Consider the following 14,471-nt stretch of genomic DNA (forward strand, 5'->3'; position numbering starts at 1 on the left):
ACTTTCAAAACTCATATACATTAACCTACATACATGAGAGGAAAGAAGGCTGGAGCTTTGGGTTTCATCCTTTCAGTAACATTTCATTGTCTACCAGGGAACAAGCACCGTGCCTAAGGGAAACAAAGATGAATAAGACATGTTCTCCTGCCTCGAAGTGCTCACAGTCTCATAGGAAGCCACTCAGATGGTTATCATATAGTGTATAGCTACTTTTTTCAGTAGGTTTATGACTAGAATATGGACATGCTTATAGGAATGAACTAGTATTCTACCCAAGGAGTTGGAGGGAAAAAAATCCTGAAGAATGTGTAGGAAAGGTAAAAGTGGGGGTAGGGGTAATTATAAGGAGGGACAGACTCTGTAAGGTAAATAACTAGACTTCATTTTACAAATATTCACTCTATCATCTATTTACAGGTGAGAAAATATAGACTACCCTATTTCTCACCTTCCCTTCCAATAAACATGTTGAAAGTATAATCTGTTGTTGTTATCTGCATTAATCCTGTTTGTCCTCTGACACCCTTGACATTATGAAAGATAGTGTTATGATAATGGCCAACATCTATTAAACACTGGCACTTTTCCAAGTGCTTTACTTGTACAAACTTCCAGTTCTCTATGTGAAACCTTTGTGGCCAACTACATTTAGAAATTCAGGATTTTTTAGATTTTTAAAGGTAATGCAGTACATATACTTTTTATTAAGTAGCATCACTAGGGGTAATCTGGTAGAGTATCCTGTAATCAGATACATAACTATTTCTTCAGTGAAACATATTAATCTTTGTACTAAGTGAGAAGTTCAGATATCTTTTTGCTGCCAAATGAGATTTGGTACAAACAAAAAATTTTGATTTACAGAGCTCTTTGGAATTTGCAATGTGTGATAACAAATTGTAGGCCGCTATTACCTACCTTAGTCATTTAACATCCTATAATGTAGGTACTATTTATTGATGAGTAAAAGAGTACAGAGAGGTTTAAATGAGGTGATGTATTTTTAAAAATTAGAAAAGTACAGGCTGCTGAGCCATTGTAATTAAGATGTTACAGAAGTGAAATTTTTGTTGTGAGTAAACGTAAGCATTCTATAATTCAAGGTAAACAGAGAAATTAAAATGTACTACTTTTTTTCCCCCCAGGTGGATGGAAGTAGTTCCACGCTGAGCATGAGCACTCATTTTAAAATGCTTAAAAAGCTGGTAGAAGAAGCAACATTTAGTGAAATCCTCATTCCTTTACAATCAGTCATGATACCCACTCTTCCATCAGTTCCAGGTGCCCATGCTAACCATGAGCCATTTCCTGGGCATTGGGCCTATATTGCAGGCTTTGATGATATGGTAAACTGCAATTTTATATAACTGTAACTATGCTTTTAAAATTAAGTTGAAATTTCAAATTAAGTTTAAAAGTGTTTTTCTCAGAGACTAAGTGGATTTTATTTGCAAAGAAAAAATGATTGGAAATACAGAAAAGTAAAACTATATACTGATTAAGTGATAAAAATCTTATGTTCAACCTAGTATTTTGATTTTTTCAGATGTTCATATTGTTTTAGTAAGACTAAAATCTTTATTTTTTCCATAATTTGATTTTTCCATATTCATCTTTGTCCTAAAAATGGGGAACAGAAAGAGAACGAAATAAGTTTTTGTTTGTAATTTGTATTTTGGGAGGAAGTGAATTTCAGCTAGGAAGAGCTTGATTCTTTTTTGTTGTTGTTACTATCTTAAAGAAAAGCACTTCTGAGTAAATACTTTGGAAAACTCTGTATTTATTCCAGTACTTCTGTGGCTCAAAACATTTGTTTAACTGCTGCAGACCAGTTAATAAGCCACATAATGAAATCATTCTTGTTACTTATAGTCATGCTTTGTTTTTAACTTAATATTATTCAACTTATTTACTTACATCTTTAGTTGGACATGATATTGGAGGCGTTTCTTTTGTCAAAAATCAAATTACTTTCCATTGATAAACATTTCTTACCATTAAAGAAATTTAAAAACCATCTAAGGTTCTGCAGAAAAGTCCTAAGAAAATGTTTCAAAAATCTTTTAAACATTGTGGCTGCTTTAAGAGGCTGCCTAAATTTGAATGTGTATGTATTTACTTACACTGCTGACAGAGTAATCCTTTTTTTAATATAAATTTATTTATTTGTTTGTTTTTATTTTTGGCTGTGTTGGGTCTTTGTTGCTGCGTGCGGGCTCTCTCTAGTTGCGGCGAGTGGGGGCTACTCTTCGTTGCGGTGCGCGGGCTTCTCATTGTCGTGGCTTCTCTTGTTGCAGAGCACGGGCTCTTGGCATGCGGGCTTCAGTAGTTGTGGCACATGGGCTCTAGAGCGCAGGCTCAGTAGTTGTGGTGCACAGGCTTAGTTGCTCCATGGCGTGTGGGTTGCTCCATGGCATGTGGGATCTTCCCAGGCCAGGGATCGAACCTGTGTCCCTTGCATTGGCAGGCGGATTCTAAACCACTGCGCCACCAGGGAAGCCCCAGACAGAGTAATCCTTTTACTTCAATAGCCATTTCTAATGGGTGAAAATGTGTCTCTATTTATGTCCAACCATTCTTTTCATAGATCATAATTAAGATAAATTATTAAAATAATAAATTTGCTACATAATATGTTATTATATTTTCCTTTTTATTGTGTTAGGTAACACAATATTTATAATACACATAGACGTTTGAACAAAGAATTTTGACCTTTATTTATATATAACTCATTATCTTTTAGGTAGAAATTCTTGCTTCTCTTCAGAAACCAAAGAAGATCTCTTTAAAAGGATCTGATGGAAAGTTCTACATTATGATGTGTAAGCCAAAAGATGACTTGAGAAAGGATTGTAGACTAATGGAATTCAATTCCTTGATTAATAAGGTTTGGATATAGTTTGCTTTTATTTTAGAATTGCCATAATTACTATCAATGAGATATGGGCAAATAGATCTCTTAAAAAGAGGAAATGAAGTACACTGCCTTTTTTATTTTCACTTAATTTGTTTTATTGGGATAAAATATACGTAACATAAAATTTACCATCTTAACCATTTTTAAGTGTTCAGTTCAATTCAGTGGCATTAAGTACATTCACATTGTTGTGCAACCATCCCTCTCCAGAACTTTTTCATCTTCTCAAACTGAAACTGTATATCTGTTAAACAGTAACTCCCTAGTCCCCTTCCCCCCAGGCTCTGGTAACCACCATTCTACTTTCTGCCTCTATGAATTTGACTACTCTAGATACCTCGTATAAGTGGAGTCATATAGTATTTGTATTTTACTGGCTTTCTTCACTTAGCATTATGTCTTCAAGGTTCATCCATGTTATAGCACATCAGAATTTCTTTCCTTTATAAGGTTGGATAATATACAATTGCATGTGTATACCAATTTTGTTTATCCATTCACCCATCAGTGGATACGTGGGTTGCTTCCACTTTTTGGCTATTGTGAATAATGCTGCTATGAAGATAAGTGTACAGATAACTGTTCAGGTCCCTGCTTTCAATCTTTTGGATATGTGCCCTGAAGTGGAATTGCTGGTTTCACTTAATTTTTTTAAAATAAGATACTTTTGTTATATTGAGAAAAATGTATAAGACATATTAACAAAGGAAAATATTTTCTATTTAATGTTTAAATTATCTATAATATACTTTTTCTGTCAGATTTATGTTTTGATGCTAGAAAAAAAAATGTTAGGTTCTGTTTTTACCAACACACTTTTTAGAGGTGATCATTAGTATTTTTTTCAGTTCTTTTGGTAAGTGCTTGATTTCTATCTCAGAGATGATATGAGAAATCTCACTAAAGGGTTATTATAAATGTATGGTCTTAGGGTTTTGAATTATTCTCTAGCCAGGTATTTATAAGTGCATAGCATCTGTTTTTCCATTGGTAAAAAATTAAACCATACTGTGAAAACTTTATTGTTTTCTTATAAGCTCTTTGTTCTTCCTCTCTATCCCCTTCCTGCATTTTACTGGTACCTCTTTTATTAGCAGGAAAAAGTTATGGACTTTTAACATAGAAAAGAAATAGCAGCAGATGAGTTCATTTTTTAAAAAGGAGAATTATGGTTTGTGCTTAGTTTAACCAAAATAATTTAAAAATTAATACCACAATAAAAACCCATTTCATAGGTATTAAGGGAAAGAATATTTTTATTTAAAATGTTGTTTGGTAAATTGGTTACTTAATTCACTGATATTAAACCATCAGTATGTTTGTCCCAAAGCTCCCTGAGTGTGTTTCTAGTTGGGAGTATCAAGTGGCCTGGCTTTAATTTATAAATTTATCTTAATCAGCCTTGTTACCAATTAAGTTGTTTCATTACCTTTCCCCCACATTAACATGGTCAAATAAAATAGCCTGATTGTGAAAAACTCGTCTCATTACATTGGTCTAGGAGGCCATATACTGATGTTTACATGTGATTCTCATGCCATATTATTTGGCTCACATTTATGTAGCCTATCTATTCCTAAAGTTTAAAATGTATTTTTGGTCAGTGATTGTGCTTTAGAATTTGACAGGTTACAATTATAGATGTGTGCTTAGTTTGTTTATTTCATACAGTTCCAGAATTAAACAAAATACTGTTTATCCTTACCTAGTATATTTCAGGATTAATCAGATGAGATGTGTAAAGTTTTCTTCTGCTAGGAGATAATTTTTCAAATGAAGCTATAATATTAAACTGTAAGAGTAAGATATATGTTTGGGGGATATCATAAAACTCATACTTTTCTGTTCATGCATTTTTTTAGATAAAATTAAACAGCATTCTCTGCGCCCAAGGACTTACCGTTTCAGTAATATCTTAGAAGCAATTTTTAAAGAGTATTTTGTCATTGTTAAATGTATAACTATAACATTTTTGAACCCAGTATTGTTGTCACATTAATACTGAATAATTAAAAGAAGTACTTACCCAAGGCATTTTTAATGATTTGGAAATAAATTAAGGATATTGTCCCTGTAGTTTCCTGCTCTACCTTTCTGAAGAATTATTCGTCTATACTACATAATAAGCTTTTATGGACATTATTTTGCTATGAAATGAACAATCTTTAGATAGGTTTGACATAACATTTAGAAATTTTTAACTTTTAAGTTTATGTGTTTTTTTTTAATAGTGCTTAAGAAAAGATGCCGAGTCTCGTAGAAGAGAACTTCATATTAGAACATATGCAGTTATTCCACTGAATGATGAATGTGGGATTATTGAATGGGTTAACAACACTGCTGGCTTGAGACCTATTCTGACCAAACTATATAAGGAAAAGGGTACTAAAATTAATTCTTACGATATAAGTATATGGGTATAATAGCTGCTAACATATAATATAGGTATAATGGTTATTATCATTGTACATTTTTGGGTATAAGCCATAGTAAAATTTCTTGGTACTATTGATATTTACAGAAGTAGTTAAGTGATTTCTTCTTTCCTTCCTTGTGTTTTAATTCTTTCTCTATCTTTATCCCAAAAGGATTTGAGGTAGCTTACAAAAATATATATGAAAATGTGTTTTTCTAGGAGTTATGTGTAAACTAGACTTCAGCAAATAAGTAAATACACTGTGGCTAATGAGAGCTAGTTTTTCATATTAGAGAAAGAAAAAGAAAGGGAAAGCTAGAATGAAACCGAAAGTGTTAGAGTTAGAGTCTCCCACTGGCCAAACCTGGGATAACTTGAGCACCAAAATAAATAATAATAGTATTAGAATAAACCCATGGAATAAAATAGACAGGAGTCCACACTTATGTAAACAAATACTTGAATGAATAAATAAATAGGAAGGTAGGAACAAGTTCTTCCTTAGAGTAGAATTACAATGAATAAATGTAGAAGAGATGATGAAAACAGAAAATTGCCAATTAGTAAATATCACAGTAATAATTGTTGCAGGCAGTGATTATCAATGACTGCTGAAATTCGTTGGCAAAAGTATGATGGAAAATAGGTTATTTGCAGAGTCTCAAAGTATCTCTCCACCAGATACTTATTAATTACAAAGGGGAAAAAGTAGTAACTTTACAATGAAGAAACAAAAAATATAACAGGTTAGAACTCCTTAAAAATTTCATGGTAATAAAAGACAAAAACAGAAGTTTCCCAGATTTGAGGACATTAAGGAGACATGACAACTGAATGCAGTAAGGGATCCTGAATTGGATCCTGACCCAGAAAAAGGATGATAGTGGGACAATTGGTAAAATTTGAATAAAGTCTGAAAGTTAGTTAATAATACTATGAAAAAATAATTTTTTGGTTTAGGTAATTGTATTCTGTTATGAAAGAGATGAACACTGACAAAATCTGGGTGATGAATATATGGGAACTCTATAATTTTTGCAATTTTTGTAAGACTAAAATTATTTCAAAATAAAAAGTTTTAAAAATGTTTATGATGCAATACATTAAAAACAAATAGATCAAGTTACTAGAGTAAAGTAAAAAATAAGTATATTAGTTCCCTAGGACTGCCATAACACATTACCACAAACTGTTCACAAACAACAGAAATTTACTGTCTCACAGTTGTGGAGACAAGGAATCTAAAATCACTGTGTCAGTAGGGCCACAATATCTCTCAAGGCCCACAATATCTCTCAAGGCCCAAGGGGAGAATCCATTGCATGCCTTTCTGTAAGTTTCTGGTGTTGCCAGCTATCTTTGACATTCCTTGGCTGTAGATGCTTCACTCCATTCTCTGCCTCTGTCATCACACAGCATTCTCCTTAAGTCTGTATGTCCCTGTTTTCTCTTATAAAAATATCAGTCATACTGTATTAAGGGCTCACCGTAATGACCTCATCTTAACCTGAATACATGGGCAAAGACCTTATTTTCAAATAAGGTCACATTCACAGGTACCAAGGGTTATTTTTTTTGATGGATACAATCAACCCACAGCATTAAGTAATATTGATAAATTACTATATTATGGGTATTATGCTAAGTATTTTGTGTGCATCAGTTTTTTTTTATTATTGTTAACAAGCCTAATTATCACTATTTTATGGACAGTGAAGTAACTTAATCCAAGTTACTAATGTGTTGTAGAGCTGAAGTTCAAACACACTTGAATCTGATTTCAAGGAACTTGCTATTGACTCTTTTATTTAAAGATGAAATATTATATAAGTGTTAGTTATTGCTATTGGATTTTAAAATATATATATATTTTTTCCATCCTATCATGAACATAGTTGAACTGTGCCACATTTGAGGCTAAAAATCTCTAATCTCAAACTCGTCTATGGAAATTTTGGCTGAACCTTGGGTCCAAAAAGCACCAAACCAAGGTGGGCCTAAAAGGCACTTTATAGACTGGAGTCATGTCAACCATATAATACGAACTCACAAATTTATCAGAAGGAAATTTTCTTCTGCTTCCACATATGATTTGAATTGTACAAGATTAGTTTTAAAATCAGGTATGCTATGAATCTTATAGGCTAGCCTTCACACAGAGTAAATTATTTCAGAGCACCATTGTAGGTTTCTTAGTAATGATTCAGTGTGGACCCATACTGCCTGCTGATTAACAGAGAGATCACTGTAAATTTAGTGAGGGCTGTAGCATTTTTACATGCAGGGGCACTATTCACATTGGATTTATTCTGAGTGGTATCTTCTGGTATGTGTGGTCTTACTTGGCATTGATTATCATCAACAAGAGGGCTCACTCTAGATAAGTATTAAGTGAAGATAATGTGTTTATTATTTTTGTATAATATCAGAAGAAAGTTTACCTATGCATAATTGAAATGTTTCCATTTATTCTTGCTTTTGAATAAAAGTAGATATTTCCTGTCCTATTTTCACCAAAAAGAAAATTGCCCCTTTTCTCATTTGGCTTGTGTGATTAATGGAAATCACTCTACCTTGCAGGAGTTTATATGACAGGGAAAGAACTTCGCCAGTGTATGCTACCAAAATCGGCAGCTTTGTCTGAAAAACTCAAAGTATTCCGAGAATTTCTCCTGCCCAGGCATCCTCCTGTTTTTCATGAGTGGTTTCTGAGAACATTCCCTGATCCTACATCATGGTAAGTTACCAAAAATATAATACATTGTTATGGTTAGATTTTTTAAAAAAATATTTTAGATGTATGTTGCCCCATATGATACAAGGATACTTGATAGGCATTGTGTTTCCTTTAGGTACAGTAGCAGATCAGCATACTGCCGTTCCACCGCCGTTATGTCAATGGTTGGTTATATCCTGGGCCTTGGAGACCGTCATGGTGAGAACATTCTCTTTGATTCTTTGACTGGTGAATGTGTACATGTGGATTTCAACTGTCTCTTCAATAAGGTATGTGATATGACTTACTGTAGTTAATTGTATGTTTTCTCCTAATTTCCTTTCCTCAACAACTGTTCTTCCTAGACATACCTGTTAGTAGCAGCTATAGTCACACTGAGAGTTTGCTGACTGGTTTTGATCAGTGGATCCCATAGCCCTCAGTAAAGCAACTTAGGTTGGAGAGAACTCAGAAGAGTGATATAGTAAAACTAGCACTGAACTTGAAGTCCAAAAGCATAGATCCAAGTTCTGACTATTAGTTCTTGGTTATATGAACATGGGGTGTTCATATAATATATGAACAGTTCATTTTACTGAGATTCAGTTTTAGAGAGACAGAGTAGTTTAATGTGATTGTTTCCAAACCTGGCAGCAGCATCTAAGATTTTTTTTTTTTTTTTTAATGCAGATACCTAGGAAACATCACAGGAAATTCAGATTGTGTAGGTCCAGCTGGGGTCTGGGAATAAATTGAGGTCATTCGACTCTCCTTAAGGCCCCCCTCCAATTTTCCAATGTTATGATCCTGAAAGGCAGACTAATTATTAAACCCACTTTTTCTTTCATCCTTATTCTCTATGGGTTGCCGTCTGCTATCACAGGAAACCAAGAAAGGTCACAGACCCAACTGAAAACAAATCAAAGATAAACCACTGGTATAGGGGATTCATACAAGAGAGGAATTTAGGGAAACTGATTGGAGGGATGAAAAAGCCCTAGGAAAGGCAGGTGTTACAGTATGGAAGAAAATAAATGAACTGGACTTCATTATATTACATGTTACATTTCCTGTCTCAGGGATTGTGAGCATCTAACACTTGGCTATTTCTTTTCCCGTCCTGTTTTAAAGTGAAAGTCTTAAAGAAAAGAAGAAAATTATGAGAGTATTTTGTTTGTATTTTATACTATTCAAGAAGGACATTAAGGGAGTTAATATAAGGCTAAATATTGAATGCATAAATATTGCTCTCTAATGCTATTCACTTTAGTAATTCAGTGAAAGATGAATCCACCCATCCTCTAGATCTTATCCAAGGAGTTGTGTTTCAGCTCCTCAAAAGCAAAGGTAGAGAGTCATATGGCTCCTTCATGATGTAGGCCTGTAACGTAAGTTGCAAATACAAATATTTTGAGGGTATGTTTGCTCTCTCCTAAAAGCTTTAAATTTTTTGCATAAAGATTTTTAAATTCCAGCATCTTTACTTTTTAATGAAATGCATTGTTTTAAGGGAGAAACCTTTGAGGTCCCAGAAATTGTTCCATTTCGCATGACTCATAATATGGTTAATGGAATGGGTCCTATGGGAACAGAAGGTCTTTTTCGAAGAGCTTGTGAAGTTACAATGAGGCTGATGCGAGATCAGAGAGAACCTTTAATGAGGTAATCATCTATATTTTGTAAACAATTTAATAGTAACTTTGAATGTGATTATTGGTTTCTAAGTTGTTTTCTTTATATAGAGCTACTTTGTACTGGTTGAAGTAGATTTTTTTTAATAATAGCTTTTATTAAGATATATTTTACATACCATAAAATTTAGTCTTTTTTTTTTTTTTCTTAATTTATTTTTGGCTGCATTGGGTTTTCGTTGCTGCTTTCTCTAGTTGCGGCAAGCGGGGGCTACTCTTCCTTGCAGTGCGTGGGCTTCTCGTTGTAGTGACTTCTCTTTGTTGTGGAGCACAGGCTCTAGGCACACGGGCTTCAGTAGTTGTGGCATGCAGTCTCAGTAGTTGTGGCTCGCAGGCTCTAGAGCACAGGCTCAGTAGTTGTGGCGCACAGGCTTAGTTGCTCCACGGCATGTGGGATCTTCCCAGACCAGGGCTCAAACCCGTGTCCCCTGCATTGGCAGGTGGATTCTTAACCACTACGTTACCAGGGAAGTCCAAACTTCGGTCTTTTAATATATATACTACGGAGGTTTCAGTATATTCACAAGATTGTGCGACCATCACTGCTATCTAATTATGAAACATTTTCATCACCTCCAAAAGAAATTAGCAGTCACTCCCTAACTCTACTCTCCACCATCTCCTAGCAACCATGAATCTGTCTCTATAGATTTGCCTATTCTGGATATTTCATATATAAGTAGAATTATACAATATGTGGCCTTTAGTGTCTCTGTTCTTTCAGTAGCTTGATGTTTTTAAGGTTTATCTATGCTGTAGCATGTATCAGTACTTCATTCTTTTTTATTGTCAAATAATATTCTATTATATGGATATACCACCTTTTGTTTATCCATTCATCAGTTAATGGACATTTGGGATTGTTTTGGCTATTGTGAATAGCGTGGCTGTGAACATCTGCGTACAGGTTTTATGTGGATATATGTTTTCAGTTCTCTTGATTATACCTATGAGTAGGATTCTGGATATGTTAACTCTAAGCTTAACATTTTGAGGAACTTTCAAACTGTTTTCCAAAGCAGATGTAATATGTTATAGTCCCACTAGCAATGTCTTAAGTGTTCCAGTTTCTCCACATCCTTACCAAAACTTGTTATTGTCTATCTATATTATTTTATCTGTCTTGCTGGGTATGAAATTGTATTTAATTGTTGTTTTAATTTGCATTTTCCTAATGACCAGTTATGTTGAACATCTTTTCATGTTTATTGGTCACTTGCATAACTTCTTTGGACGAATGTCTATTTAAATCCTTTGACTGTTTTTTTAATTGGATTATTTGTCTTTTTTTTTTTTAACATCTTTATTGGAGTATAATTGCTTTACAATGGTGTGTTAGTTTCTGCTGTATAACAAAGTGAATCAACTATACATATACATTTATCCCCATTTCTCCTTCCTCTGGCGTCTCCCTCCGACCCTCCCTATCCCACCCCTCTAGGTGGACACAAAGCACCGAGATGATCTCCCTGTGCCATGCAGCTGCTTTCCACTAGTTATCTATTTTACATTTGGTAGTATATATATGTCCATGCCACTCTCTCACTTCGTCCCAGCTTACCCTTCCCCCTCTCCATGTCCTCAAGTCCATTCTCCACATCTGCATCTTTATTCCTGTCCTGCCCCTAGGTTCTTCAGAACATTTTTTTTTTTTTTTAGAGTCCATATATATGTGTTAGCATACGGTATTTGTTTTTCTCTTTCTGACTTACTTCACTCTGTATGACAGTCTCTAGGTCCATCCACCTCACTACAAATAACTCAATTTTGTTTCTTTTTATGCCTGAGTAATATTCCATTGTATATATGTGCCATATCTTCTCTATCCATTCATCTGTCGATGGACACTTAGGTTGCTTCCATGTCCTGGCTATTGTAAATACTGCTGCAATGAACATTATGGTACATGACTCTTTTTGAATTATGGTTTTCTCAGGGTATATGCCCAGTAGTGGGATTGCTGGGTCGTATGGTAGTTCTATTTTTAGTTTTATAAGGAACCTCCATACTGTTCTCCATAGTGGCTGTATCAATTTACATTCCCACCAACAGTGCCAGAGGGTTCTGTTTTCTCCACACCCTCTCCAGCATTTATTGTTTGTAGATTTTTTGATGATGGCCATTCTGACTGGTGTGAGATGATATCTCATTGTAGTTTTGATTTGCATTTCTCTAACGATTAATGATGTTGAGCATTCTTTCACGTGTTTGTTGGCAATCTGTATATCTTTTTTGGAGAAATGTCTATTTAGGTCTTCTGCCCATTTTTGGATTGGGTTTTTGTTTTTTTGATATTGAGCTGCATAAGCTGCTTGTAAATTTTGGAGATTAATCCTTTGTCAGTTGCTTCTTTGCAAATATTTTCTCCCATTCTGAGGGTTGTCTTTTCGTCTTGTTTATGGTTTCCTTTGTTGTGCAAAAGCTTTTAAGTTTCATTTGATCCCATTTGTTTATTTTTGTTTTTATTTCCATTTCTCTAGGAGGTGGGTCAAAAAGGATCTTGCTGTGATTTATGTCACAGAGTGTTCTGCCTATGTTTTCCTCTAAGAGTTTGATAGTGTCTGGCCTTACATTTAGGTCTTTAATCCATTTTGAGTTTATTTTTGTGTATGGTGTTAGGGAATGTTCTAATTTTGTTCTTTTACATGTAGCTGTCCAGTTTTCCCAGCACCACTTATTGAAGAGGCTGTCTTTTCTCCATTGTATATTCTTGCCTCCTTTATCAAGAATAAGGTGACCATATGTGCGTGGGTTTATCTCTGGGCTTTCTACCCTGTTCCATTGATCTGTATTTCTGTTTTTGCCAGCACCATTTTTGAAGAGATTCTTTTTCTCTATTTAATTGTCTTGACATTTCTGTTGAAAATCAATTGACCATACATGTAAGGGTGTATTTCTAGATTCTCAGTTTTATTCCATTGATCTGTATGTCTAACCTTATGCCAATAGCACATTCTCCTGATTACTATAGCTTCGTAGTATGTTTTGAAGTCAGGAAGTGTGAATCCTCCGACTTTTTTTTTCTTTTTCAAGACTGTTTGACTGTTATGCATCTCCTGCATTTCCATATGCATTTTAAGATCATCTTGCCAATTTCTGCAAAGGCCACCCTGGATTTTGATAGGAATGGCATTGAATCTGTAAATCAATTTAGGGAGTATTGCCATCTTAAGTCTTTTGATCCATGAACATAGGATATCTTTCCATTTATTTGTCTTCTTCAATTTCTGTCAACAACGTTTTGTAATTTTTAGTTTGCAAATCTTGTATTTAACTTTTTAAAACTGTGTTCCTAAGTATTTCTAAATGGAATTTTTTTCTTAATTTCATGTTTGGATTGTTCATTGCTAGTGTATAGAAATATAACTAAATTTGTATATTGATCTTGTATCCTGCAACCTTACTGAACTCATTTATTAGTTGTCATAGTTATTTTTGCAGATACCTTAAGATTTTCTCTCTACAACAAGAGGTCATCTGTAGATAGGGATAGTTTTATTTTTTCTAATCTAATCTCAGTGCCTTTTCTTTTTCTTGCCTAATTGCCCTAGCTAGATCAATGTTAAAGAGCCATGTTGAGACATCTACATCCTTGTCTTTTTCCTAATCTTAGGGGTGAAGAAGCCAGTCTTTTACCATTAAATATGATGTTAGCTGTGGGAAGTAGTTTTTCAAAAGGACATTTAAAGCTCATTTATTCACTTTTTTATTTAAAACCTGTCTACCAGGCATTATGGTAAAATACATTGGATAGTTTAGACGTAGGCAAAGGCAAATTCTCTGAAGGAGGAAGCATAGCATTTTCTGAAATGGTAGTAATGTGTTTTGTAAGAGTATTACCATTAGCTTCTTATCCTTCAGTAGTTATCCTTCACCTAACTGTTGACATTAATGAGAGTTCTTTTTACAAAGATAACATTGTATTATTACCATAATATTTGTTTCCATTTTAGTGTCTTAAAGACTTTTCTACATGATCCTCTTGTGGAATGGAGTAAACCAGTGAAAGGGCATTCCAAAGCACCACTGAATGAAACAGGGGAAGTTGTCAACGAAAAGGTTAGTAGAAGGTGTAGCTTGATATGAACTGATATTGTATATCTCTACAAATGGGAACTGATTCTAAATACTGTCAGTGACTGACCATTGAATACTCTGAAATTTAGTTCTCTATCTAGTATGACAATGCCATAAGTTTTCTTTATTGTCATTACTAATGTTAACATTCTTATCATTTGTATAATAAAAACAGAGTTCAAAGCATGCTTGTTTAACCATAAACAAATCACAGTTATGATATAGAATGGGAAAAACTTGAACACAAATTGCCTGAATTTATAGAGCAGCAGGTCTCAGCTTCAATATGTAGAACTCTTTACTAACATAGTAGTCCCTTGTCCCTTGATTTCCATGGGGGATAGGTTCCAGGACCCCCCTGTGGATACCAAAATCCTGGAATGCTCAACTCCCGTATATAAGATGCTGTAGGATTTGTATATAACCTGTGTATATCATCCCATATACTTTAAGTCATCTCTAGATTACTTATAATACCTAGTACAATGTAAATACCATGTAAATAGTTGTAAATACAGTGTAAATGCTATGTAAATAGTTGCTGGTGCATGGCAAATTGACGTTTTCCTTTTTGGAACTTTATGGAATTTTTTTCCCCTGAATATTTTCAGTCCGTGGTTGGTTGAATCATTGGCTGCAGAGAGCTGA

At 34.3% G+C, this 14,471-nt stretch overlaps 1 protein-coding gene across 1 annotated transcript in view; it reads left to right on the forward strand.

Moving 5' to 3' along the window:
- ATR (ATR serine/threonine kinase) overlaps positions 1–14,471 on the forward strand; it is a 105,366-nt gene that overhangs the window by 90,023 nt on the left and 872 nt on the right. The window contains exons 40-46 of the mRNA XM_061194588.1: positions 1,149–1,349; positions 2,750–2,893; positions 5,155–5,305; positions 7,920–8,076; positions 8,192–8,345; positions 9,566–9,717; positions 13,700–13,805. Coding sequence (XP_061050571.1) covers positions 1,149–1,349; positions 2,750–2,893; positions 5,155–5,305; positions 7,920–8,076; positions 8,192–8,345; positions 9,566–9,717; positions 13,700–13,805 — 1,065 coding nt within the window. The remainder of the gene's footprint in view (positions 1–1,148; positions 1,350–2,749; positions 2,894–5,154; positions 5,306–7,919; positions 8,077–8,191; positions 8,346–9,565; positions 9,718–13,699; positions 13,806–14,471) is intronic.

Source organism: Eubalaena glacialis, chromosome 6, assembly GCF_028564815.1.
Source record: "Eubalaena glacialis isolate mEubGla1 chromosome 6, mEubGla1.1.hap2.+ XY, whole genome shotgun sequence".
NCBI classification, from domain to species: Eukaryota; Metazoa; Chordata; class Mammalia; order Artiodactyla; family Balaenidae; genus Eubalaena; species Eubalaena glacialis.